Source organism: Triticum aestivum, chromosome 2D (genome assembly GCF_018294505.1).
Source record: "Triticum aestivum cultivar Chinese Spring chromosome 2D, IWGSC CS RefSeq v2.1, whole genome shotgun sequence".
Lineage (NCBI taxonomy): Eukaryota > Viridiplantae > Streptophyta > Magnoliopsida > Poales > Poaceae > Triticum > Triticum aestivum.
Window position 1 is genome coordinate 207,755,018 of NC_057799.1, and position 21,835 is coordinate 207,776,852.

The 21,835-nt window shown below is 48.9% G+C and overlaps 2 protein-coding genes across 4 annotated transcripts; one reads left to right on the forward strand and one right to left on the reverse strand.

Moving 5' to 3' along the window:
• Positions 1 to 2,424: 2,424 nt before the first annotated feature.
• On the forward strand, positions 2,425 to 6,744 carry LOC123052587 (WD repeat-containing protein 74; the record flags this gene model as incomplete). The annotated part of the gene is given in 12 exon segments (XM_044475839.1): positions 2,425 to 2,531; positions 2,618 to 2,733; positions 2,841 to 2,870; positions 2,955 to 3,094; positions 3,247 to 3,423; positions 3,562 to 3,625; positions 3,710 to 3,817; positions 4,183 to 4,336; positions 4,866 to 4,955; positions 5,113 to 5,168; positions 5,666 to 5,723; positions 6,105 to 6,744. Coding segments are annotated over 12 exon segments (1,503 nt in total). The 3' UTR covers positions 6,533 to 6,744.
• Positions 6,745 to 6,970: 226 nt separating this feature from the next.
• Positions 6,971 to 12,119, reverse strand: LOC123052585 (filament-like plant protein 3). Of its 3 annotated transcripts, none has more exons than XM_044475836.1 (6): positions 11,834 to 12,119; positions 11,152 to 11,310; positions 9,630 to 9,807; positions 9,027 to 9,490; positions 7,530 to 8,909; positions 6,971 to 7,430 (listed from the first exon to the last, which is right to left on the reverse strand). In XM_044475836.1, the coding sequence occupies exons 2-6, from the start codon at positions 11,269 to 11,271 to the stop codon at positions 7,206 to 7,208; spliced, it is 2,367 nt and encodes a 788-aa protein (XP_044331771.1). In that variant the 5' UTR covers positions 11,272 to 11,310; positions 11,834 to 12,119; the 3' UTR covers positions 6,971 to 7,205. The 3 variants fall into 3 exon arrangements, with proteins under 3 accessions (XP_044331771.1, XP_044331772.1, XP_044331773.1); XM_044475837.1 differs by having other exon boundaries at positions 11,712 to 12,105; XM_044475838.1 differs by lacking the exons at positions 11,152 to 11,310; positions 11,834 to 12,119 and adding an exon at positions 9,888 to 10,915.
• Positions 12,120 to 21,835: the final 9,716 nt, after the last annotated feature.

Consider the following 21,835-nt stretch of genomic DNA (forward strand, 5'->3'; position numbering starts at 1 on the left):
AAATAGGCGGGATGGGGCGCCGATGGTCGCCACCGCGGCCATGGCGCCGTGGATGGCCGCCACGGCATCGTCTGCTTGTGTAGCGGGAGGAAGGGGAAAACGGGGGGGTGTTGGGCTGGGCTGTGCAGGCCTGCTAGATAGATGGGCCACGTGGCCCAAGGGAGGGGGCTTTGTTTTATTTCTGTTTTCTTTTCTTTTATTTTCTTTTTACATGTTTATTTAACTTCCACAATACTTTAATTAGTTAAAATACAAAAGTAGTTTCTAAATTATTGTACTATTTATACCTCTGCCACAAAAAGTTCTAGTCCTAAATAAAATAGTTTGCTAATTTATAAAATAAGAAAAGGCATTTAACTAATTGTTTTAGCTACTGTTTTCATTAATTTTGAGCACTTAAACATTTTATAAAAATTTGGTTTCTTTCACAAACAATACTTTATGAATTATTTACCACAGTTGCACATTTTAGATTTGACATTTGATAACTTTTATTGTTTGACTTTATTTTAAACTTGAATTTTGAATTGGTTAGAATCAACGTGGGACCTAGCAACAGTAAAAGCGATGACATGGCATCATTAGCAAAGATTACTGTAGCTTAATTATCCGGGCGTTACACTTTCCCGGTTGGCTACGACGGTCATTTCGTTCATGTCACAACCTCTCCATCGACCAAACTCCATCCTCCTCGGCAGGCGACCCCGATAACTCCGCAAATCGAATCAAACAAGCTCCTCGAGTTTGGTGTGAGTGCTTGAAGAAGACTCTTTGAGAAAGGGTTTCAAAATTGGAAAACTGACTTTAGACTTTTTACCAAATCTATTGATTGTGAACTCTTTGTGCACTAAATTCATGTGTTGATGATGATGAACTCTTTGCTAAACCCCCGCTTTAGCAAAGAATTCGATATCTTTTTTCGAGGAATCGAGAGGATCACTGCCTTTCATTTCGCGGGTAAATACATATTTACAAGAGGTGGACTCGTTTTGAGAAAAATCGCTCCAAAAACCCGCTAAAAAAACAAGCCACCTAGCGAATCCCCTTTGGTGGTTGGTAGTTACCCAAAGCCATTCCCCTCTGCTTGATGTCCTCAAGGGCCAGCCTTGCAACCTCGATGTAGGTCATACGAGTTCTTTTGAAGATGGGCCTATTCCTCTCCTTCCAAATTTTCTGTACCACTGCGCCGACACTTCTCCTCGCGTGAGAACCAAGAAATCATGCCACTGCACCATTCCACATTGACAGGAGCATGCCGCATGACGAGAACAACTCTCCATGCAGTTTCTGACCACCAAGGAGAAAGGGCAATCCTTGCACAGGTGGGTCGCCATTTCCGAGGAGTTTAGGCAAAGATGGCATCTAGTATCATTTTGAATTGTTTTACTTTATTTTTTTTAATATTCACGTGGGTGCATTTGAGTTAGAGTGTAGAAACTCGATGTCGCTCTTGATTGGGCTCCCTATTGCACGCCATTGCATTTCTTTCATGTTGTTCTCGTTCGGTTGCCTACCACATGGCCGTTGTAGCGTATTTTTTATTTGTAAAAGATAGCTTGGTTGTATGATAGATTTAAAAAATATATAGATTGAAAATTTTCATGTATTTTAAAAGATGTCCATGAATTTTTAAAATGTTCATGAACTAAAAAAATATTCACAAAATTATAAAAATGTTCATGGGCTTATAAATTGTCAAAAAATAAAAACTATCCATGGATTTGGAAAATATTCACAAATCTGAAAACTGTTCACGAATTTTAAAAACATTCACTAATTTTGAAAGTTTTTTAAATATATTTGGAAGTGTTTAAAAAATTTAAAACTAAAACCAAAGAAAAATGAAAAAGGGAAGATAAAAATAATAAAAAAGAAAACCGGCAAAACTGTTGAGAAACATCGGAAAAAAAGAGAAAAAAAGGGCGAAGAACCTGCTAGAACGTTTTCGAAACAGTTTGTCTAATTCACATCTAGATGTTTTCTAGAAATGTCACATCTGAACTCCCACAACTAACATAGCAACAAGAAACAGAAAAAAAGTTGGGACAAAAAAAATTAGACCACAAACATAGTGGACATCAGGTTATATGCGACATAATTATGTCACATCTAGATGTGTTATAGACAGACCCTTCTCGAAAACCTGCTCTGGGGGTTACAGGGGTCAGGCCCAGTACTGTCCAGGATGTGCGTTTTGTACCATTTACACATTATATTATTCCTCGCCTTAAGCTCTAAATAGGATTTTCGCTGTTTAAAACCCTCCGGGCTCGCCATTCAGGCTTTTCCACGGTGTCGCGGCCGCCACGGAAGGACCGCCCGGCCCAGAGCAGACTCACCCTGCATCCATCTATCTCCCCTAAAACCCTAAAAACACGAGAAGCCCTACTCTGCCTCTCCTCCCCCGAATTGCCGCCTCTCCTCCACCGGAGAGAGAAGCCAAGGAAGGATGCCGCGGATCACTTCGGTGGAGAGCCCCGGCTGCCCGCCGCTCCGCGCCATCACCACCGACATCCTCGGCCTCATCAAAGGTACTGCCGCCTTGCCCGAATTCGCCGCCTCCCCTCCGCCGCCACCTGCTGCTCACTGTTCCTTCTCCGTTTTAATCCCGGCGCAGTCGTCGAGGCCCGCACTAGACCGGCGGGCGTCGCCAAGGTCGTCGAGACGTGGGGCGAACCCGACGCCTCCAGGGCCATCCTCGTCGCTTCACTCGCCGACCGAGCCGTCGACCCCGTCAGTCCCCCTCTACCAGCTCAGCTCAGCTCTCTCTCATGAGCTCTTGGTCCATCACGGTTGCTCATTCCTATAATCGCGATTGTCTATTGTGTTGCGTTTTGCAGGTTTTGGCTGTGGCAAGGAAGAACGGTGTGGTGAGTGACTGCTGCTTCTCAGAGTTGGGACGCTTACCTTGTGTGTCTTTCAGTTGGTTGTTAATTCCAAAGGTTTTTGTGTAGGTTGAGTTGCTGAATCCCCTGAATGGTGATGCTCTGGCCGCTTTCAAGTTCTCTAGGACAGACCAAACTGTCGGAGCTGTGGAAAATGATCCCCTAGTCGCCCTGCACCTCTTCAGAAAACATGCACCAGACTTAACCACGTAATTTTCACATGCTGATAATTTTCCCCGTAATAGATATCTTACAACACGTCTACACCTGTATTAAGTTCCATATCATTGAAAAGTTCATTGCTCTTCTGCATTTTGGTGATATTGGCCAAATTGTATTTACATTTAGTTGCTCGTTGCAGGTTAGGTACATTTCTTGCTTGTACGGAGAAGGGCAAAGCAAGTGTGAGATCTGTTGCAAAAGAAAACACGGCATCTGACTCGGATGTTGGGCCATCAAGCACTTGGGACGTGTGTAACAAGGGTACATTGCAGTTTTCATCTGTGGATGCTGGTGAAAACTATGCAATGTTCGGAGGGTGAGTTGACTATAACCTCTAGCATGCGATTGCCTAATACTGTGGCTGCATTCCTTTTATTTACCAGCTTTTCTGTATGAGATGTGAAAATCATTTAGGAAATTTGTGGCGTTTTAACAGTTATTTCATTCATTTTAGGAATGGTATGGAAGTAAACTTGTGGGATATCACATCTTGTAGTAAGATGTGGTCTGCTAAATCTGTAAGTACCAATCTGTTTTTTTTTTCTTATTAGCTGATATATTAGCAAACTATTGTCCATGTTAACTTTATTTTGATCTCACAGCCCCGAGCTAACAACGTTGGTATATTTACCAAACCTTGGTTCACTGCTGGAACTTTCCTGTGCAAGGATGATCACCGTAAAATTGTAGCCGGCACAAATAATCATCAGGTACCATATCTCATCACTGTTATGCTAACAGAACTCCAAATTTAATCTTTTATGGATAAAATTTGCTCAATGTTTGTGTTAGAATTCAACAAATTTAACCAGTTCAGCTCTCTGGCTGCAACGCTGCTGTTGATGGGGTTTTGTTATGATGTGTCTGTTACATCTGTGTAGTCCCCTCATAGATTGTAAATAATGAAACCATTTCATTTGCTTAATTGACGTGTTTCTACTTCCTTTTATGCTAGGCAGTGACTAGCTGTGGATGTTTGCTACGATCATTTGCATCTGTAATATATTATGCTGCACTGATGATGACTGCTCAACTTCACTAACAACTAATGGTGTTTTCATTTTGTGTTTGCCAGGTTCGCTTATACGATACTGCTTCGCAAAGAAGACCTGTTGTTTCAGTTGATTTTAGGGAGTCACCAATCAAGGCAGTTGCAGGGGATCCAGATGGACATACTGTCTATATTGGGACAGGAACAGGAGACCTCGCTTCCTTTGACATGAGAACAGGTATGATAAACAGATGGTGTGCAGTATCTTTTAATGGAACTGAGTATTTTTGGAACATGTTCCTTTTCTAGTGTTAAAATAGCTTATATTCAGTTTAGGTAACTACTGAATTTTGAAGATTTGAATTTCGAGATAGACCTGTGTTTTCTTAAACTTCAACCCATGTGTCACAAGTCTACTCCTATTTAATCATCAGATCCACTTCATGTTTGCTGTTTTGTATAGGCAATAATGGTATGAAGTACCTATATTGGTCTGTTCTTTATTTTATTTTGTCTACTAATCGACAGATAGTTAGTGACATGCAGTTGCAGCTAATGGAAATGGTAGAGCTGAAATATTTATCAGCATTTCTACATGTTAGAGTTCGATATATAATCTTTAACTGATCGGAGATTGCGTAGCACTTAGTTTATTATTAAATAAAATGACATGGACAAATGATTATGGCTAATAACAACCCAAGGTACAATGTATGCGAGTATAGCTTATTTTACAGTGTTGTGATTGGTGTGTACCTTTTTTACAGGAAAACTACTCGGATGCTATGTTGGTAAATGCAGTGGAAGTATTAGATCGATAGTTAGGCATCCGGAGCTGCCTTTGATAGCATCTTGCGGTGAGTAATAAATTTTCATTTATTTCAGATTGATTTATTTTGAATGCAACATATAGTTTTATGTTCCCTCAATTTTGTTGTGCACTTTTACTTTTTATTGGCTGTCTTTGTTTGTACTTCTTTGAACTAACTCAGGATATTATTTTGGTCTTTGTAGGATTGGACAGCTACTTGCGAATCTGGGATACAAATACAAGGCAGCCGCTTTCTGCGGTATGTCTAAAATTAATTTCATAGCATTCAAATTAAGCTTGAAGCTTGTTGTTGCTCCTTGCAAAATTGATGCTATTTTTATTCATATTGCTCTAATTGTTTTCTGGTCCATTTTGACATGTGTGTATATAAATGAATTTATTATAGTGAGCATGAAGATATCATTGACTAGCCAAATATGTTATGACTTAATCTTGGGCTACTCTTTATTACTCCCTCCGTATCAAACTATAAGATGCTTTTTAGGCTAAACTAGCCTACAAAAACCTCTTATATTTTGGTACAGAGGTAGTACCTAAAAAACATATAATCCTAAAATCGAGTGTGCAAGTTCATTTATACATGTCGGTGTATATGATAGATGATTTTGCGTTTCTATCTTGGCTAACCTTGTACTCTAGTTAATTGGCCTTTAGTGATCTTACTACTGGTTATACACCATGGTTCTTCATTTTAAACTCTTCATGATCTAACACATGTTCATTGGTTGGTAACAGGTCTATCTCAAGCAGCACCTCATGACAGTGGTTATTGATTCACATTTCTCAGCTGAAGGTTTGTCTCTCTCTCTCTCTCTCTCTCTCTCTCTGCGGGGGAGTTATGTATTTTCAGTAGCTATTCTAGGTTATGTGCTCTGTTTTCCGTTGTTGTTGTGGTAAGTCAGATGTGAGAGTGGCCATTGTTTTTTACATTCATGTTATCTTGAATGGTGCTTGTTGTAATGGGCAAAGTGCTTCCTTTAGGACTGAAACATGTTGACTTGTTAAATTTCATTGGATGTGGAACTGATAATTATAGTTAGGAAAGTATTGCTTCTTTTTACTCGGAACACTTCTGAGTTCTGACCTGTAATCTTAAAATGGCGTACGTCTTAACTGCATCTTGATGAATGCCTTGAGGTTTGAGGTACTGTGCTAACACTACTGTTGTGTCTAGAATCTGAGGAGACTAAATCCAAGCAGCCAGATTCTTCAATGGTGGCTGAAGCTGCAGTCAGAAGGGAAAAAAAGAAAAAGAAGAATGTATTTGTTGAAGAGGATGAAGAAGGAACTCAAATGGTGGACCCTGATGACTGTGATGCTGAAGCAGTCAGAAAGGAAAAGAAGAAAAAGAAGAAGAAAACTGTTACAGAGGATGATGAAGAAACACAAATGGTCGACCCGGATGAAGGCGATGCTGAAACAGTCAGAAAGGTAAAGAAGAAAAAGAAGAATAGAAGGGTTGCAGAGGATGAGGAAGGAACTCAGATGGCTGACCTTAATGACAGTGATGCTGAGATGTATGCCCCAAAGAGAATAAAATCTGAATCTGGCGAAAGAAGCAAAGGCACGAAAAAGAAAAGCAAGAAGCAACAAGTTGCCTAGGACATTTGGTGTGCTGGAATTATTGACGTCTGACCATGGTGCTTGCCTTAGTGAATTTGTAAAAGAATGCCTTTTAAGTACAAGTTCATTCAAACTTGAACGGTATGGTTCATTTGTAACTTTTCCTTGAAATATTACCTGCTGTTTTACAATATTATGATAAGTTATTTGAAAATATTATCAAACTTGAACGGTATGGTTCATTTATACTATCATCTGACTCTGTGTTCTCATCTTGGTTAGTTTGTACCGAAGTAGCAATGGTCTAGTTGAGCGTGGACAACGTCAGTCCTGTTGGTGTAGTGAAATTAATGCAAGTTCCTGGACATTTGAAATTTGAACTATTTTTGGCTGAAATGTGTAGGATCTCTGCCAATGGATGTAAGATAATAAGTATGTATGCAAGTGTTGGGTGAACATATAAGATGCGGAGTCGTGTTGCAGACGAGGTTAAAGACCATTTTGATAATTTCATGAGACAAGTTGACCAAAATTGATTTTTATACACTTCATCTCTCCATATGAATAGTGCTTTTCTCATATGAGCCTTTGCTCTCACCTGTATAAACTAGTATTAACTTATCTCCATATGGAATCAGGGAAGGATTCTGTCAATCTTATTATGAGACAGCCAAGCCATATAATTTTCCGCCATCTTTCTTTGCTACCACAGTCATGTGACTGCCAAACAGCCCAACTGTGCTGGATAACTTGCTGAATCAAACAGCTTGAGATCGCCATCCCAGCTTTCAGCTAAGGCGATGTCATGATTCTCAACTCCAGGATCAGGGATGATGAATTCATCAAAGTCGGATAACGTTTTCAACTGCGCGCTTAGTGACGCTATTGTTTTCTGGCAGTCTGCTAGTTTCCCCGCAGCACGAGCTAGCTCTTTCTCCTGTAGAAACCAGTTACTCATCAGTAACATAACTTAAAAGTCCTCAACTTTTCATCACCAGACTTGGTTGCGATAATAAAGAGATACCGTAAAATTTACCTTTGTGATGTGCAGGTCTGTACTTGCCATAGGTTGCACTTCCATTGGTTTTGGCTGATGAACTGGAGCTCTGCTGCACAACTCCTGTTTCAAGTCATGGCATTGCGCGGCGAACTCCGACGATTCCGCTCTCTCTTTGAGAATTTGTTCCTCAAGCAAGTAAATCTTTCTGTGCGATTCCTCTGCTTCTTTCTCTTTGAGCTCGAACTGGTTCGTCATTTTCTTCTTCTGGGCTTCTGAAGCATCCAGTGCAGTTATGTAGGCTGATGACAAGTTCTTCTGTGTCTCCAATTTCATTTCCAACTGGCCGGCATTCTCCTTCAAGCTCTTGATTTCAGCTTGCGCCGACTTGAGTTGAGATTCCAGTTCTGCAATAAACGGTTCTCGTTTCTCCAGAGTCTCTTCAAGCATGTTAACCTTCTCATTCAGGGCAAAGACATCTGAATTGGCAGCCTGGAGTTGAGATCTGAGCTCATCTCTCTCTGCTTCCAGTGCTTGGAGATCGCGGCACCGCTTTGCGGATTCAACAGACAATGCCTTATCTTGCTGCTCCAGGCTACGCACCTTCTTTTGGAATGAGACAATTTCTTGTCCCGCCAGCTCCAGCTCAATCTCTGCACCCTTGACCTTTGCTTCCAGAGCTTCGACGGCACGGCATTTCTCTGTGAGCCTCCTCTCTAGCAGGGTGATCTTGTCGCTGTATTTTCTGGCGTCAGACTCGAGCTGAGCGCGCAGCTGTTTCGTCTCCGACTCGAGCGCATCCATCTGCTGGTATTTTGCCGCGAGCTCCAGCGTTAGCGCCTTCTCCGAGTCCAGCCGTTCCTCCAGGATGCGCCCCTTGTCCAACAGGCTCGTGATCTCGCCATGGGCCAGCTCAAGTCTACACTCCAGATCGTTCCTCTTCCTCTCCGCGTCTTGCATTTCGGCCTCCATGGCGTGCCTCTCTCCATTGACGAGATTCAGCTGCCTCTGCATCTCAGCTGATCTCTCCTCTGCCACCATTGCCCGATGGCGGCAAGCCCTCAGCTCGCGCTGGGCTTCGTGCAAGGCTTTGTCCTTGTCGGCCACCAGCTTCCTGGCCTTCTCCTCTAGCTTCACCAGCTGACCACCGGTGTCCTCGGCATAATTGCTGCTCCTCGAGACGGCGCCGTTGGCTGACGCAAGCTTCTCCATCTCAAGGAAGTCATCTATCACACCGATGTCGACTGCGGTTGCTAGGCTTGCACTCCTTGTCTCGGTCTTGTACTGGTCGAGCTCGGTGATGAGAGCCGATGCCCATGAGTCGGAGCAGTCCGACTGGCAGTCCGTCACCGACTCGGTACAGAGGGAGCTCGGAGTGCGCCTGAGGTCGCTGCTGAAGGAGGGCCTACGTGCAGTGGCCTGCCCAAAACTCCAGAGACGTTAGCTTCCAACACAGGAGGACAAGAACCGTCCTCTTCACATAATATGATGCCTCCAATGGCGCCAAAGCACACAAAGAACGAAGGATGTGATCACCTGCAGTTTTCTGCACTCGGCTTCAAGCTTGGCCGCCTTCCTGATGCTCTCGAGCTGCTGCTTGCTGGCCGCCTCTGCCGCCCTCCTGTTGAGCTCCTTCTCGATGGTCCTGAGCCCCAGTTCCTCCGTCTTGGCGAGCAGCTGCGCCTTGAGAGCCGAATTCTCCTTCTCCAGAGAGGCCAGCCTGGAGTTGGCATCGCCGTCACTGGTCACCGAGCGCTCCGACTTGGCTTCCAGCTTGGCCTTGAGCTCGACAACCCGCAGCTCTAGGTCGGTCTTGTCTGACTCCCACTGCCGAGACTGCAGTGCCAGCGCGCCCTGGACTTTTTGGTCCTGCTCTTCCTTGGCGCGCCGGAGCTGCCGGACGCATTCCTTGAGCGCGCCATCCAGCGTTGCGTTTTTGACAGTTGCAGCATTCAGCTGGGCTTTCAGCGATGCCATCTCGTTTTCGGCCTTCTCCCATCCTGGTGCAAGAAATGCATGCAGAATCTGCTTGTGAATAATGTTCAATCAAAGGCCATAGAGATGCATGCTACTGCATACCTAGTAATTTTGTGTGCTGCTTAATGTTCTTGTTCAGTCATGTTTAATTTAACTGCATACCTAGAACAGCTTCTTCGGCAACTTTGGAATGCTGCTTCACGAGATCATCTTTGGCACGAATATCCGATACCACAGAGGAAAGCCTCTCGCTCAGCACCTTGACTTTCACATTGCTGTTGTCCTGTGCTTCCTTGGATGCGACCTCCGGCGATTTCGGGGAACTCTTGAGGGTGGTATCCTAATCAAAGAGGAGACAAACAAGCAGAGTCAAAATTGTTGCCCCGACAGAAAGAAGAAGCAAACATTGGTTAGACTAACTTGGCTCATTTTTTTCAGCTTGTATGGAGAATGTTTAATGCATAAGCTCAAACTGTGGGCAGCCCGGCACTTGTTCCTCACTGTTGCATTAGAGTATTGGAGGGAGGGAGAAAGACAGCCTTGGTCAAAAGACTGCAAGCGAGGGCAGCAGCAGCACAATCAAGTAGCAGTGGTGCACATGAAGAGAGCTGGAATCTTGATTGCTCTCTCTCTCTCTGCGCCAGCAAGCATTATGAGCCATTTGTGTTGGGCCAAAGGTGATGGTGCAGCACATGGAGTGGCCACCAGAAAAACTGCATCTTGCCCTTGTTGCAGCCATAATGTTGGCAGAGAAAAGAGAGTGCCAACTAACACATCATCCTTTCCTTGGTATGCATCCATGGATAGGTAAGGTAGGCTTGTCCTGTTAGCCACGCTGGTACAGGGACAATAGGACCCCTTACCATTCCCTTCCCTGCTTCAGTTGGAGGCCTACTAAAATTGCCACACAGCCATGAAGATTGGTCAATGTTGCCAACCAAAGCATCAAATGAGATTGAATCCTGCAGCCCATTATTGTCATGTGGCTGAGATGAATTGTGTGCCTGTACTAAGGTGGTATGGTAGAGCTGCTGTTCGGTGGTCTACGGCGTGTATCCTAGTATTACCATTTACCAGAGAGGAGACTAAGACAAAAAAAAAACATTTAAAAGAGAAAATTTTATTCCCCAAAGAATGACAAGCAATCTGGCTCTCTTATATATGCTGATGAATTCTGATCCAGCATTGGGAATCTCTATTTAGCCCTATCCGTTACGTTATGTGACATCATCGATTTAAGAGTTGATGTTGCAACTTGGCGATAGATTAGAGGCCCTACAGATGTGTGATTGGATGAAACCTCACTCACATGTTCGCCATGCCACATGGCCTTCTCATTTTTCTCTGAGCGGCACATGTTGCATGATCTGTTAAGGGGGAGGCGTGTAGGACTCTCAAAGTCAATAAACATGTCCGAACTTCCTCCGCCGCAAAAGAAAGAAAGAAAAGGAAGATGTCTGAACATGCTTGTAAAACACTCCTTGACACTACACATGCATTATTCTTCGGTATCAAATCTTTTTTACTGTAGGCCAATTTGCTTTTGTTGCTCCTCTGACCCGTTAATAGTTGGTTAAATCATGCAAGGCGAACAGTGAGAAAATGCCGCAAAATCGCAGAAATGGAAACCATCAATGTAATGCAGGAAGAAGGATAACAAGAATCCCTTTGTTTCTCCTCTCACCTGTTCATCAGTTAAAGCCTCGGATGGGCAGGAGGCGGAGCTGTCGGTTTCGGTTTCGGTGGGGGCGGGGGCCTTGTCCGAGATGGACTTGCGGCGCCACGGCCAGCTCCGGCGATCCATCCCTCCAGCTGTCGGTTGAATGACGATGCTTATGCGACCCTGTTCAGCAATCCACCGAAAAGTTTAGACAAGAAAAAGGGACAGATTGCAGTTTAGGCAGTATACTTGAAGAAGAGAAACTTGAATGAATCCAATGCATGTAAGACAAGACAATCATGCATATCAGCTCGATTAGGATGTTCTTCAGTATTGCGTCCATTCTGAAGAAATTGCCAAGAATCACGCGAATTCCAGCAATTCACTGATCCAAACACGCAACCACGTATAGTATAGTATAGTAGCCAAGGCAAGGACAAGAAAACCATCCATGGAGAAGAGGATAAACACCAGACCAGACGACTAAGAAGAAGAAGAAGACGACGAATACTGCATCACTTGATGATAGATAGTACCAAAAGAAGCCGAGTTCATCAAGAAACAGCACAATTCAAAACTACTACCTCCTGCTCTCGATCCGCTCCGCCGCAAATCACCGAGATGGAGAGAGGACAGTCCAAGAACGGGGAGGAAACTCAGGCGAAGAAATGGACGAGAGAGGAGAAGCAAGGAATGGAGGACGCACCTCCCAACGGCACGGCACGGGAGCAAGACCCAGGAAGTAAGCCCCAAGAAGCGCGCCCTTTCTCCTTGCTCTTGGACCGAGCAGGCGAGGCGAGGACGGAGCGCGAGCCTATGGTGGCATGTCGTCCGCAGTTTGCGCCCAAGATTCTCTACTCCTACCTGGGCCTAGCTAATAGCCTATATATAGAGTATTTAATACTCGAAATACGTACGTACGTAGTACAAATGGGGAATAGACGATGCAAGAAAGAAGCATGGTGTGTGTGTGGCCTGGCCGTTCCGTGGGGAAGAAACGGAGGCTTGGTTTCGTCGGAATGTTTAACTCTAGCTTTCTTGTGATAATGGCAATGGGATCGATCGTGCTGCTAGTCGTGCTAACGACTAGTACGCCGTAACCACTAACCGCTGAGCTTAATTCGATTACAATGGAATGGATGGCACGTTCATATCATCCTACTCCGCCCGGAATTAGTCGACACTCGCTCCAGGAATTTCAGGGTCATACGGCTCGTGGATACACATGAGCAAGGGAATCATCTCCCCTCCCGGAAATGATTTTACCAGTATTTTTCTTTTTCTGAAACGAGGCAAAAGTTTTGCCATTTTCATAGATTAAGAAGAGGAGTTTATAAGACACACACCGCAAACGCAGCACAAAACTAACGAATTACTATCACCACATTACATTATTTAAGGTTTGGCACCTGTAAAGCAAAGCTTTCACCTTAATAGCGCCACCCCCAGTGTGAGGAAAATTATCTTGTCGAATTAGGGAGTGGCAAATTAAGGATAGACCCATGAAAAAAGGTGATCTTGCTACCTAAAGTGAATGATGGGCGAAAATTGCGTCCTGTACACTGACACTAAGAGCGACACGCTGTCTCGCACTGGAGTGTACTCATGTCCTGTACTCCATATTATGCGGAAAAACATATGAATAAATAAATAAATAAATTCATGTCGGATGCTGACATAATTAATTATCAGGTTGGCTTCTTGTGTGATTCTGAAAATGACTTGGTAGAGAAATTACATCAAAAAGTATAGGGTCACAATCAAGTCGTCGTTCTCACGTTCTTTTCGTTTGTGATAAGTAAGGACACCATTAATCGAAGCTGTACGAATTAGTCAATTCCTTTGTCCATTTGTCCTCCTAATCATCCCCGGTTGATGACGAAAATTCGATATGTATTGCCTGCCAACCATCCCGTCAATTCAACAAGATTGAGGTTCTGTCTGTAGCCTAAGAATACTATAGTACTACAAGTTCAGGTAGTAGGCGTTCAGTTGAAGGTTTAGTCGATGGTAAGTGCTAATCTAATCCATCCCGAAAACCTTTTTAGTGTCCAACAACCCATCCATAAAGATGATAAGCTCTTGGAGGCTGGATTTTAACCCATCTCAAATCTGGGCTCCTTTGATTCAAAGGAATTTTATAGGATTTTTGGAGGATTAAAATCCTTAGAATTTTTTCCTATGTTGGTCCTTTGATTCATAAGATTGAATCCCATAGGAATCTTTCCCATGAAATCTTTTGTACTACATTTTATAGAAAATCTAACATCCACTCCAACCTCCTTTTACAATTTCTTTGTTTTTCCTGTGCCATCAAACACTCATTGCTAATCCTATAGGATTTAAGTGGGCATGCCACTCCAATCCTATACTTTTCCTGTTTCTACGTTTTCAAAAATCCTACGAATCAAAGAGGCCCTAAGAAAAGTTAGCAAAAAAGTACCACAATTTGACCAACCATGACGAAAAACTACCACTTTATAAACTTTGTCAAAAAACTATCACTCTGAGTCTAATTTTTGGCAAAAAAAAAACTACCGATTCGACGAATTTAACCCCGTTTATGATGGGGTGGGCCGACTTGTCGGGCGACAGGTCAACACACGGGGGACATCGACCACCTGACAGCCGCTAGCGTTGCGGCTCGATCGTCAAGGATCAACAGAACTTTGAAGTTCAATAGTTACCACTAGTAGTGAAGTACCCCATGAACCTTTTTTCAGAAAAGGAGGTTAAAATCCCCGGCCTCTGCATCAATCGATGTAGACAATCATCTTTATTAATTATTCAATAAAAGTCTGACAAGAACATACATCAAGCTAAGCGAAGCAACCACTCACACCTACAAACTCGATAACGTGGAGTGCTCTCACTCCTCATATCTAAAACCGGTGTGGTCTCTGATCCATTCGCATAACGTTCGGAACCAATAGCCGGTGCAACAAACCTAAAGCATACAACATATGCACACGTTTTAGAAGTCGCCACCATCATAGAACCACTGACCCATCTTCAGGGAAGAGATCTGCATGCCAGACCGGCCATCTGTTGACGCCACCATGACGCCAGACAGCGCTACCATCCATCAACACGCGTCCATTGTTGAGACCCCGCTGCCCCATGCCGCCGAGACCCGTCATTGTTAACGCGCCAGATGCCACGCTGCTCCACCTTCGTGAAGACCACCTGCTGCCACTGGTCCCATCCTCTCTGCCAGCAGTTCCTCTAACTGAACACCTGAACACCCTAGGCAACGCCTCCAAGAAGGGCAGGACACACACAATGTCGCCGCTGCCCAATCTGAGGAGATTTTGGGTTTTCACCTGGGCATGGGGTTGGGGTGGAGAGGAGGGACCTCGACGACGCCTAAGGAAGAAAGTGGCGACCTTGGCCGTCGCCACCATCGAGATGATCGAGTCATCCAGAGTATCCCGCGGTCCGAAGCCACCTCCACCAGCCCCCGACAACGCACTAGGACCGACGGCCAAGACCGCACCAAGTGGTGGCGGGAGAGAGGATGCAGTGAAGAGGACATCTACCGGCGAGCGCCGCCAGCCGAAGACGCTGCCGACAACATTGGCGCCATCCCCAACCCGCTGGTGGTCTGCCGGCTGCTCAAGCCATCGGGAGCCCGCCAGCCTCGCCTCGCCACCGAATAGGGAGGCGCCATCAAGGGGGCCGCCGCCCCAGGTCCAAGGCCCCCGACAACAACTGCCCGTTACCACGTCGCCGCCTCGCGCCACTGCCGGAGGCAGGCCGTCGCTCTGCTGCAAACCGGATCAGGGGATGCACCTCCACGCGGGTGGATGCCCCGCCCCATCCAGGCCCTACGCAGGGAGGAGGAGAGTACCTCTACCACCGCCGTCAGCCGCCTAGGCTTTGCCCGACGGCTTCCTCCAGCGGTGATGGAGGAAGGGGTGAGGGGAAGGGCGCCCCGGCGGCTTGGTACGAGAGCTCCACCCGATCCTCCCAAGCTGGGGACGGAGAGGGGGCAATCCAAAGTTCCTCTCCTTCTTACCAGTTACTCGGTCATTTGATCCATTGACAACTCTTGGTGCATTGAAGCCCCTTCATGCATTTCTTGCTGACTTTGCTCTGGTTCTTGCTGCCTTTGTTTTAATTAGTGTTTGTTCCAAGTAAGACCTTTGGGATGATTTAGAAGATTGTTGATTTGATTCTTTGAAAAAGCAGAAACTTTTGCGTCCAGTAGCAAATTTTTTAAAATTTGTTGGAGCGTGATAAAATTCTGATTTCTTTACACAAGATTTATATACAAATTTCCCACGTTGTCCTAATTGTTCAGAATTTTTGGAGTTACAGAAGTTTGGCTAATGTCCAGATTACTACAGACTATTATGTTTTTAACAGATTCTGTTTTCATTGTGTTGTTCGCTTATTTTGATGAATCTATGGATTGTATTAGGGGGTATGAACCATGGTGAAGTTAGAATACAGTAGATATAATGCAAATATAAAATTGGAATGAGTTTACAAAAGTACCTAAAAGTGGTGATTTGCTTTATTATACTAACAGATCTCACGAGTTTTCTGTTGAGTTTTGCGTTGTGAAGTTTTCAAGTTTTGGGTGAAGTTTCGATGGGATAAGGAATAAGGAGTGGCAAGAGCCTAAGCTTGGGGATGCCCATGGAACCCAAGGTGATATACAAGGGCAACCAAGCGTCTAAGCTTGGGGATGTCCCGGATGGCATCCCTTCTTTTGTCTACAATCCATCGGTAAATTACTTGAGGCTATATTTTTTCACCACATGATATGTGTTTTGCTTGGAGCGTCTTGTATTATATGAGTCTTTGCTTTATTTACTTTTTAGTTTGTCACAATCATCCTTGCTAGACGCACCTTTTGTGTCGAAGTAAATAGCCACGGGTAGCCTAACCGACTGCCCCTGGCTCTTCAGAAAATTATCAGGCCGTTTGGGCCTTCAAGCATTTCAAGCATTGGGCCGCCTTCCCCGGTCGGCTACCTCTGAAGCCGACTCCCAGAAGGCGACCCAGCCTCAGTAACCTCCCCCCAAGACAACCACGGGATGGCCGACTCTAGAAAGCCGGTCGTAAAGGATGCCGACTCCCCAGAGCCGGCCATGAAGAACGCCGGCTCCCCAGAGTCGGCCACGAAGAGCGCCGACTCCAAGGAGCCGGCCGAGACCGCAACCACCAAAGCTAAACCCACATAACGGTGACAAGACGGGGTGTGGCCACAGTGCGGCCCACTACCCCCGAAGCCCGAGGCAGGCATGGCCACAGGACGCCGTACGGGACGGCCATCTCCCGTCCGGCTCGGCACTGTAGCCATGCTGGCCTCAACGTCACCCACGGCAGACGCCAGTACGGCCCGCGGGCGGCGGGCCCCTTTAGCCAGAGAGAGGCACGAAGGCGGCCCGGCCTCCCCCAGTCGGCCAAGGGCGTAGCCGGCCCCCAGAAGCCGGCTACCCCCTCCCTCGAAGCGTGCGCCACATTAAGGAGACAAGACGAGGTAAGGCTACAGTGAGAGCCCTCGAGGCGGCACACTGTAGCCACGCTTACCTCGACGAAGCCCTCGTCATCAGGGGCGAGGCTACAGTAAGCAGCCGCCGACAAGACCCTAGGCGGTAGGGCCGGCCTGTCGACCAAGAGGCCGGCAGCCGGCGGGACCCACCAGTCGGCGGGCCCCAACGGCCGGCGGAGAAGCCGGCGAGCGTAGACACTCGCGGCTGGGACCAGTGCCCAGCCGGATTACAATTGTACCCCCGGGGGGTAGGCCTATATAAACCCCCCGGAGCACCCATGCAAAGGGTTGGCTTCTTAGCATCACACACATACCATAGATAGAGGGAAGCAAGAGCTAGCCTTGCTCTTCTTCTCCCTTGAACCCAACAGCTCTAGGAGCAATTGTAGCTACTCTTACTGATCTAGTGATCATGCGGAGACCCCGCAGAGCAGGACTAGGGGTGTTATCTCCTCGGAGAGCCTCGAACCTGGGTAAGATCCGCCGGCGTGCATGTCTTCGCCTCATCCCGTTTCCAGGCACCGACGATGTCTTACTGGCACCCACTATGATAAGCCACCCGTTGGCATATGTCGCACCTACCACCCGACATTTGGCGCCCACCGTGGGGTCAGGTGCACCGTCGTCCTGAGACTTGTTCTGGACGGGAACCCTCTTCCTCCCCCGCGAGCGCAGCCAGCCTGCTGCGCCCGATGGCGTTTGCCTTGACGCGCTGCAAGGCGTCGACGACGCCTGCGCAGCGAGCTGCCTCGCCGATCTTCTCAGCGAGACTCGCATCTCCGACGAGCCTGCATCCGACGCAGGCACGGACTACCCCGAGAGCCGCCTCGTCAGCCTCCTCGACCAGCTTCATGTCTTTAGCGAGCCCGCTGCAGATGTGGAGTCGGTCGGCTCCACCGACCCAATGCTCGTCGACTCCGACACGGCATCGCTCGATTCCTACCACTCCGACGTGGTGGTCTTCGACGATCCTCTCCCTCGAGCTGACAGCGGCAGCAGCGCTGTCACCGAAGTGTTGGTCATCAGCCACGTCGCCAACTCGGGCGAGAACGCCCACGACGCCCTGCAAGCGGCGATGCACGACCTCTCTGTCCCCATCCCGGCCAATGCCGACGCCGAGATCCTGGAGGCACGCCGCCTCGCCCTCATCGCGGAAGGCCAGAAGATAGCCTCCATGAGACGCCTCACCGAGGCCCACCAGCGCGAAGTCGACCGCGCCGCCTTCGGTACGCCGCCGCCTAGCGGCCCGAGCCGAGCCGGCTTCGTCCAGAAGCGCGGCGCGGCTATCGCCAGCATGCTGGGGGCAGATCGCCCCGTCTACGCGACCCCGCTCGAGAATCTGCGAGCCGCTCAGGCGGCCGCAGAAGAGCTTAATGGGCTGGGAGCCGATGAGCTCCCCTACATGACAAGACGGATCCAGCAGCTGATCGACGCGGCTGCAGAACGGCACGAAGCCGGCGCCCGCGCTGATAGTCATCCCCCGCGCCGGGAGCACGCTGCGACGTCCCGCTCGCCGACTGCGAGCGGCGCCCGCCAGAAGAAAGACAAGGAGCCGGCTGCTAGCCGCAGCCGGACTCGCATCACCATCGAGCGCGACGCGGAAGGCCGCCCGCGAGCGGTGGAACACCAAGGAAATCTGCCTCCTCCCCCGCCTCGAAGAGAAAGACGTCTCACCCCGCCGCCTATCACGCACCCGACTCTTGGCGACCGACTCGGCCGCCGAGAAGGAGTCGACGAGAACGACGCCCGCCACCGGATCGACCGCCTTGCTCGATCCCTGGCGTTAGAAGAAGAAGATGATGTCGGCCCGCCATGCTTTGGCCCCCGCATCCGCGACGAGCCCTTCCCCAAAGGGTTCTCGCTCCCCAGAGATACGCCCAAGTACAACGGCTCAGTGAAGCCGGAAGATTGGCTCATCGACTACTCCACTGCTGTCAGCATAGCCAACGGCAATCGGCGCGTAGCCGTGAAGTACGTCCCCCTTATGCTGCAAGGCACGACACGCACCTGGCTCAACAGCCTCAAGCCTTACAGCATCAACAGCTGGCTGGACTTCACGGAAGTCTTCGTTCGTAACTTCACCAGCACGTACAAGCGGCCTCCCAAGCCTCGCCAGCTCTCCCTCTGCGTCCAAGGACCCAGCGAGTCGACCCGCGACTACCTCACGCGGTGGGCCGAGCTCCGTAACTCCTGCGAGGGGGTGCACGAGGTTCAGGCCATCGAATACTTCACCGCCGGGTGCCGAGAGGGCACCCTCCTCAAGCACCGACTCCTCTGCGACGAGCCGGCTACCCTCGACGAGTTGCTGGTCATCGCGGACAAGTACGCCACAGCTGACTCCTCGATGAAGACCGAGCTTCGAGTAGACGCCTCTAGGAAGGTGATTGCTCCGGCTCCCAAGACGCCGGCTGGCGATCCCAATCGGCGCCCCTACCAGAACGATCACAAGCGCAAGGCCCCCATGCCGACTTCCACCAGTCGGCAGGTGGCCACAGTTGAGGATGAGCAGCCCGAAGAACGGCCCGCTCCCAAGAAGAAGGGTGGCAGGCCGGCTTGGCAGCCGGCTTTCTCCTACGAGCAGACTCTCGACGCCCCCTGCAAGTTCCACAGCGGCGCGAAGCCGTCCAACCACACGACCCGAAAATGCCACTGGCTCACACGCATCTCCAAGGGCGAAGGGTTGTTGCCGCCTCCGCCTCCCGGCCCGCCACCTCCAGCCCCTCAGCAGCCGGCGGCTCGGCCGGCAGTCGGAGCCATCCAAGATGAATTCCCTGAAGAGCACGCCACCTATGTCGTCTTCACCAGTCAAGCCGACGACAAGCGTAGTCGGCGCCGTCAGCATCAAGAAGTCAATGCAATCGCCTCTAGCGCTCCCGAGTTCATGCACTGGTCAGAGAAGCCAATCAGCTGGAGCCAGGCCGACCACCCAGAGGTGATGCCATCCCCTGGCTCCTATGCAATGGTCTTGGATGTCACCCTCGCGACGGAGAGGCGAGCTGCCCGATTCTCCCGCGTCCTGATAGATGGCGGAAGCAGTATCAATATACTGTACCGCGATACCATGGAGAAGCTGAACATCAAGGCGAAGCAGCTTATGCCAAGCCAAACCGTGTTCCATGGTATCGTCCCCGGCTTGTCTTGCTCCCTAATCAGCAAGATTAAAATGGATGTTTTCTTCGGAGACAAAGATCATTTTCGCCGAGAAGCGATCTGGTTTGAGGTAGTGGATTTGGAGAGCCCCTATCATGCTCTGCTTGGCCGACCTGCTCTGGCCAAGTTCATGGCTATGCCCCACTACGCCTACCTAAAGATGAAGATGCCGAGCTCGAAGGGGATCATCACGGTAGCCGGCGATTACAAGAAGTCCATCGAGTGTGCCATGGCCAGTAGCCGGCTGGCCGAGTCCCTCGTGGTGGCAGAAGAGAAGAAGATGCTGGAACGGGTTGTGGCCATGGCCGGCAAACAGCCGGCCCTGTCCCCCAACCCCAAAGATTGTGATGCGCAGGGCTCCTTCCAGCCTGCCAAAGAGACGAAGAAGATACCTCTGGACCCGGAGAACCCGGAGAGGTTCGCTGTCATTGGGGCGAACTTGGACAGTAAATAGGAAGGCGAGCTCGTCGACTTCCTCCGTGAGAATCGAGACATTTTTGCATGGTCCCCAAAGGACATGCCGGGTGTCCCGAAGGATTTCGCCGAGCACAAATTACATGTCCGAGCTGATGCGAAGCCGGTCAAGCAGCCCCTCCGCCGACTGTCAGAAGAGAAGCGAAGAATCGTGGGAGAAGAGATAGCCCGGCTCCTTGCCGCTGGCTTTATCATGGAAGTGTTTTTTCCAGAGTGGCTTGCCAACCCAGTTCTGGTACTGAAGAAGAATAACAAGTGGCGTATGTGTATAGACTACACCAGCCTGAACAAGGCCTGCCCCAAGGATCCGTTTGCTCTGCCACGGATTGACCAAGTGATAGACTCCACAGCCGGATGCGAGCTGTTGAGTTTTTTGGATGCCTACTCAGGGTACCATCAGATCAAGTTGGACCCAGCCGACCGCCTGAAGACTGCCTTCATCACACCCTTTGGAGATTTCTGCTACCTGACTATGACATTCGGCTTGAGGAATGCCGGTGCGACTTTTCAGCGTTGCATGCAGAAATGCCTCTTGAAACAACTCGGCAGAAATGCCCACGTCTATGTAGACGGCATTGTGGTGAAGACAGAGAAGCGCGACACCTTGCTGGAAGACCTGAAAGAAACATTCGCCAACTTGCGCCGATTCCAAATCAAGCTCAACCCCGAAAAGTGCGTGTTCGGAGTACCAGCCGGCCAGCTGCTAGGCTTCCTGGTCTCCGAACGCGGCATCGAGTGCAACCCCGTCAAGATCAAGGCCATCGAGAGGATGGAGACTCCCACCAAACTGCGAGATGTGCAGAAGTTCACCGGATGCCTGGCCTCCCTAAACCGCTTTATCAGCCGACTAGGAGAGAAGGCTCTCCCCCTGTACCGACTCATGAAGAAGTCCACTCACTTCGAGTGGAATGACCAAGCCGACCAAGCCTTCCATGAGTTGAAGAAAATGCTGACCACTCCGCCCGTCCTAGCAGCGCCGACTGAAAAGGAGCCCATGCTCCTCTACATTGCTGCGACTAGCCGAGTAGTCAGTACTGTTGTTGTGGTCCAGCGCCCGAAAGAAGGCCGAGCCCAGCTAGTCCAGAGGCCGGTGTACTATCTAAGCGAAGTGCTATCCAGCTCAAAGCAGAACTACCCGCACTACCAGAAGATGTGCTATGGGGTATACTTCGCCGCCAAGAAACTGAAGCCCTACTTCCAAGAGCATCCCATCACTGTCGTGTGCACCGCCCCGCTCGCCGAGATCATAGGCAGCCGGGATGCATCCGGCCGGGTGGCTAAATGGGCCATTGCACTGGCGCCGTACACGATCTTCTACCAACCCCGCACCGCCATCAAGTCCCAAGCACTGGCCGACTTCCTCGTCGACTGGGCCGAGACCCAGTACCTACCGCCGGCTCCCGACTCTACCCATTGGCGGATGCATTTTGACGGGTCCAAGATGCGCACCGGCTTGGGAGCCGGCATCGTCCTTACCTCTCCCAAAGGCGACAAGCTCAAATACACGCTACAGATCCACTTCGCCGCCTCCAACAACGTGGCCGAGTACGAGGCGCTCGTACATGGGCTCCGGCTAGCCAA

Excerpts from the sequence above, each read along its gene's own strand:
- LOC123052585 (XM_044475836.1), bottom strand. The coding sequence starts at position 11,271 with ATGGATCGCCGGAGCTGGCCGTGGCGCCGCAAGTCCATCTCGGACAAG. Across the intron at positions 8,910-9,026 it reads CCGAGTGCAGAAAACTGCAG|GCCACTGCACGTAGGCCCTC; the intron begins GTGATCACATCC and ends AGTTTTGGGCAG. Across the intron at positions 7,431-7,529 it reads CAGACCTGCACATCACAAAG|GAGAAAGAGCTAGCTCGTGC; the intron begins GTAAATTTTACG and ends TGGTTTCTACAG.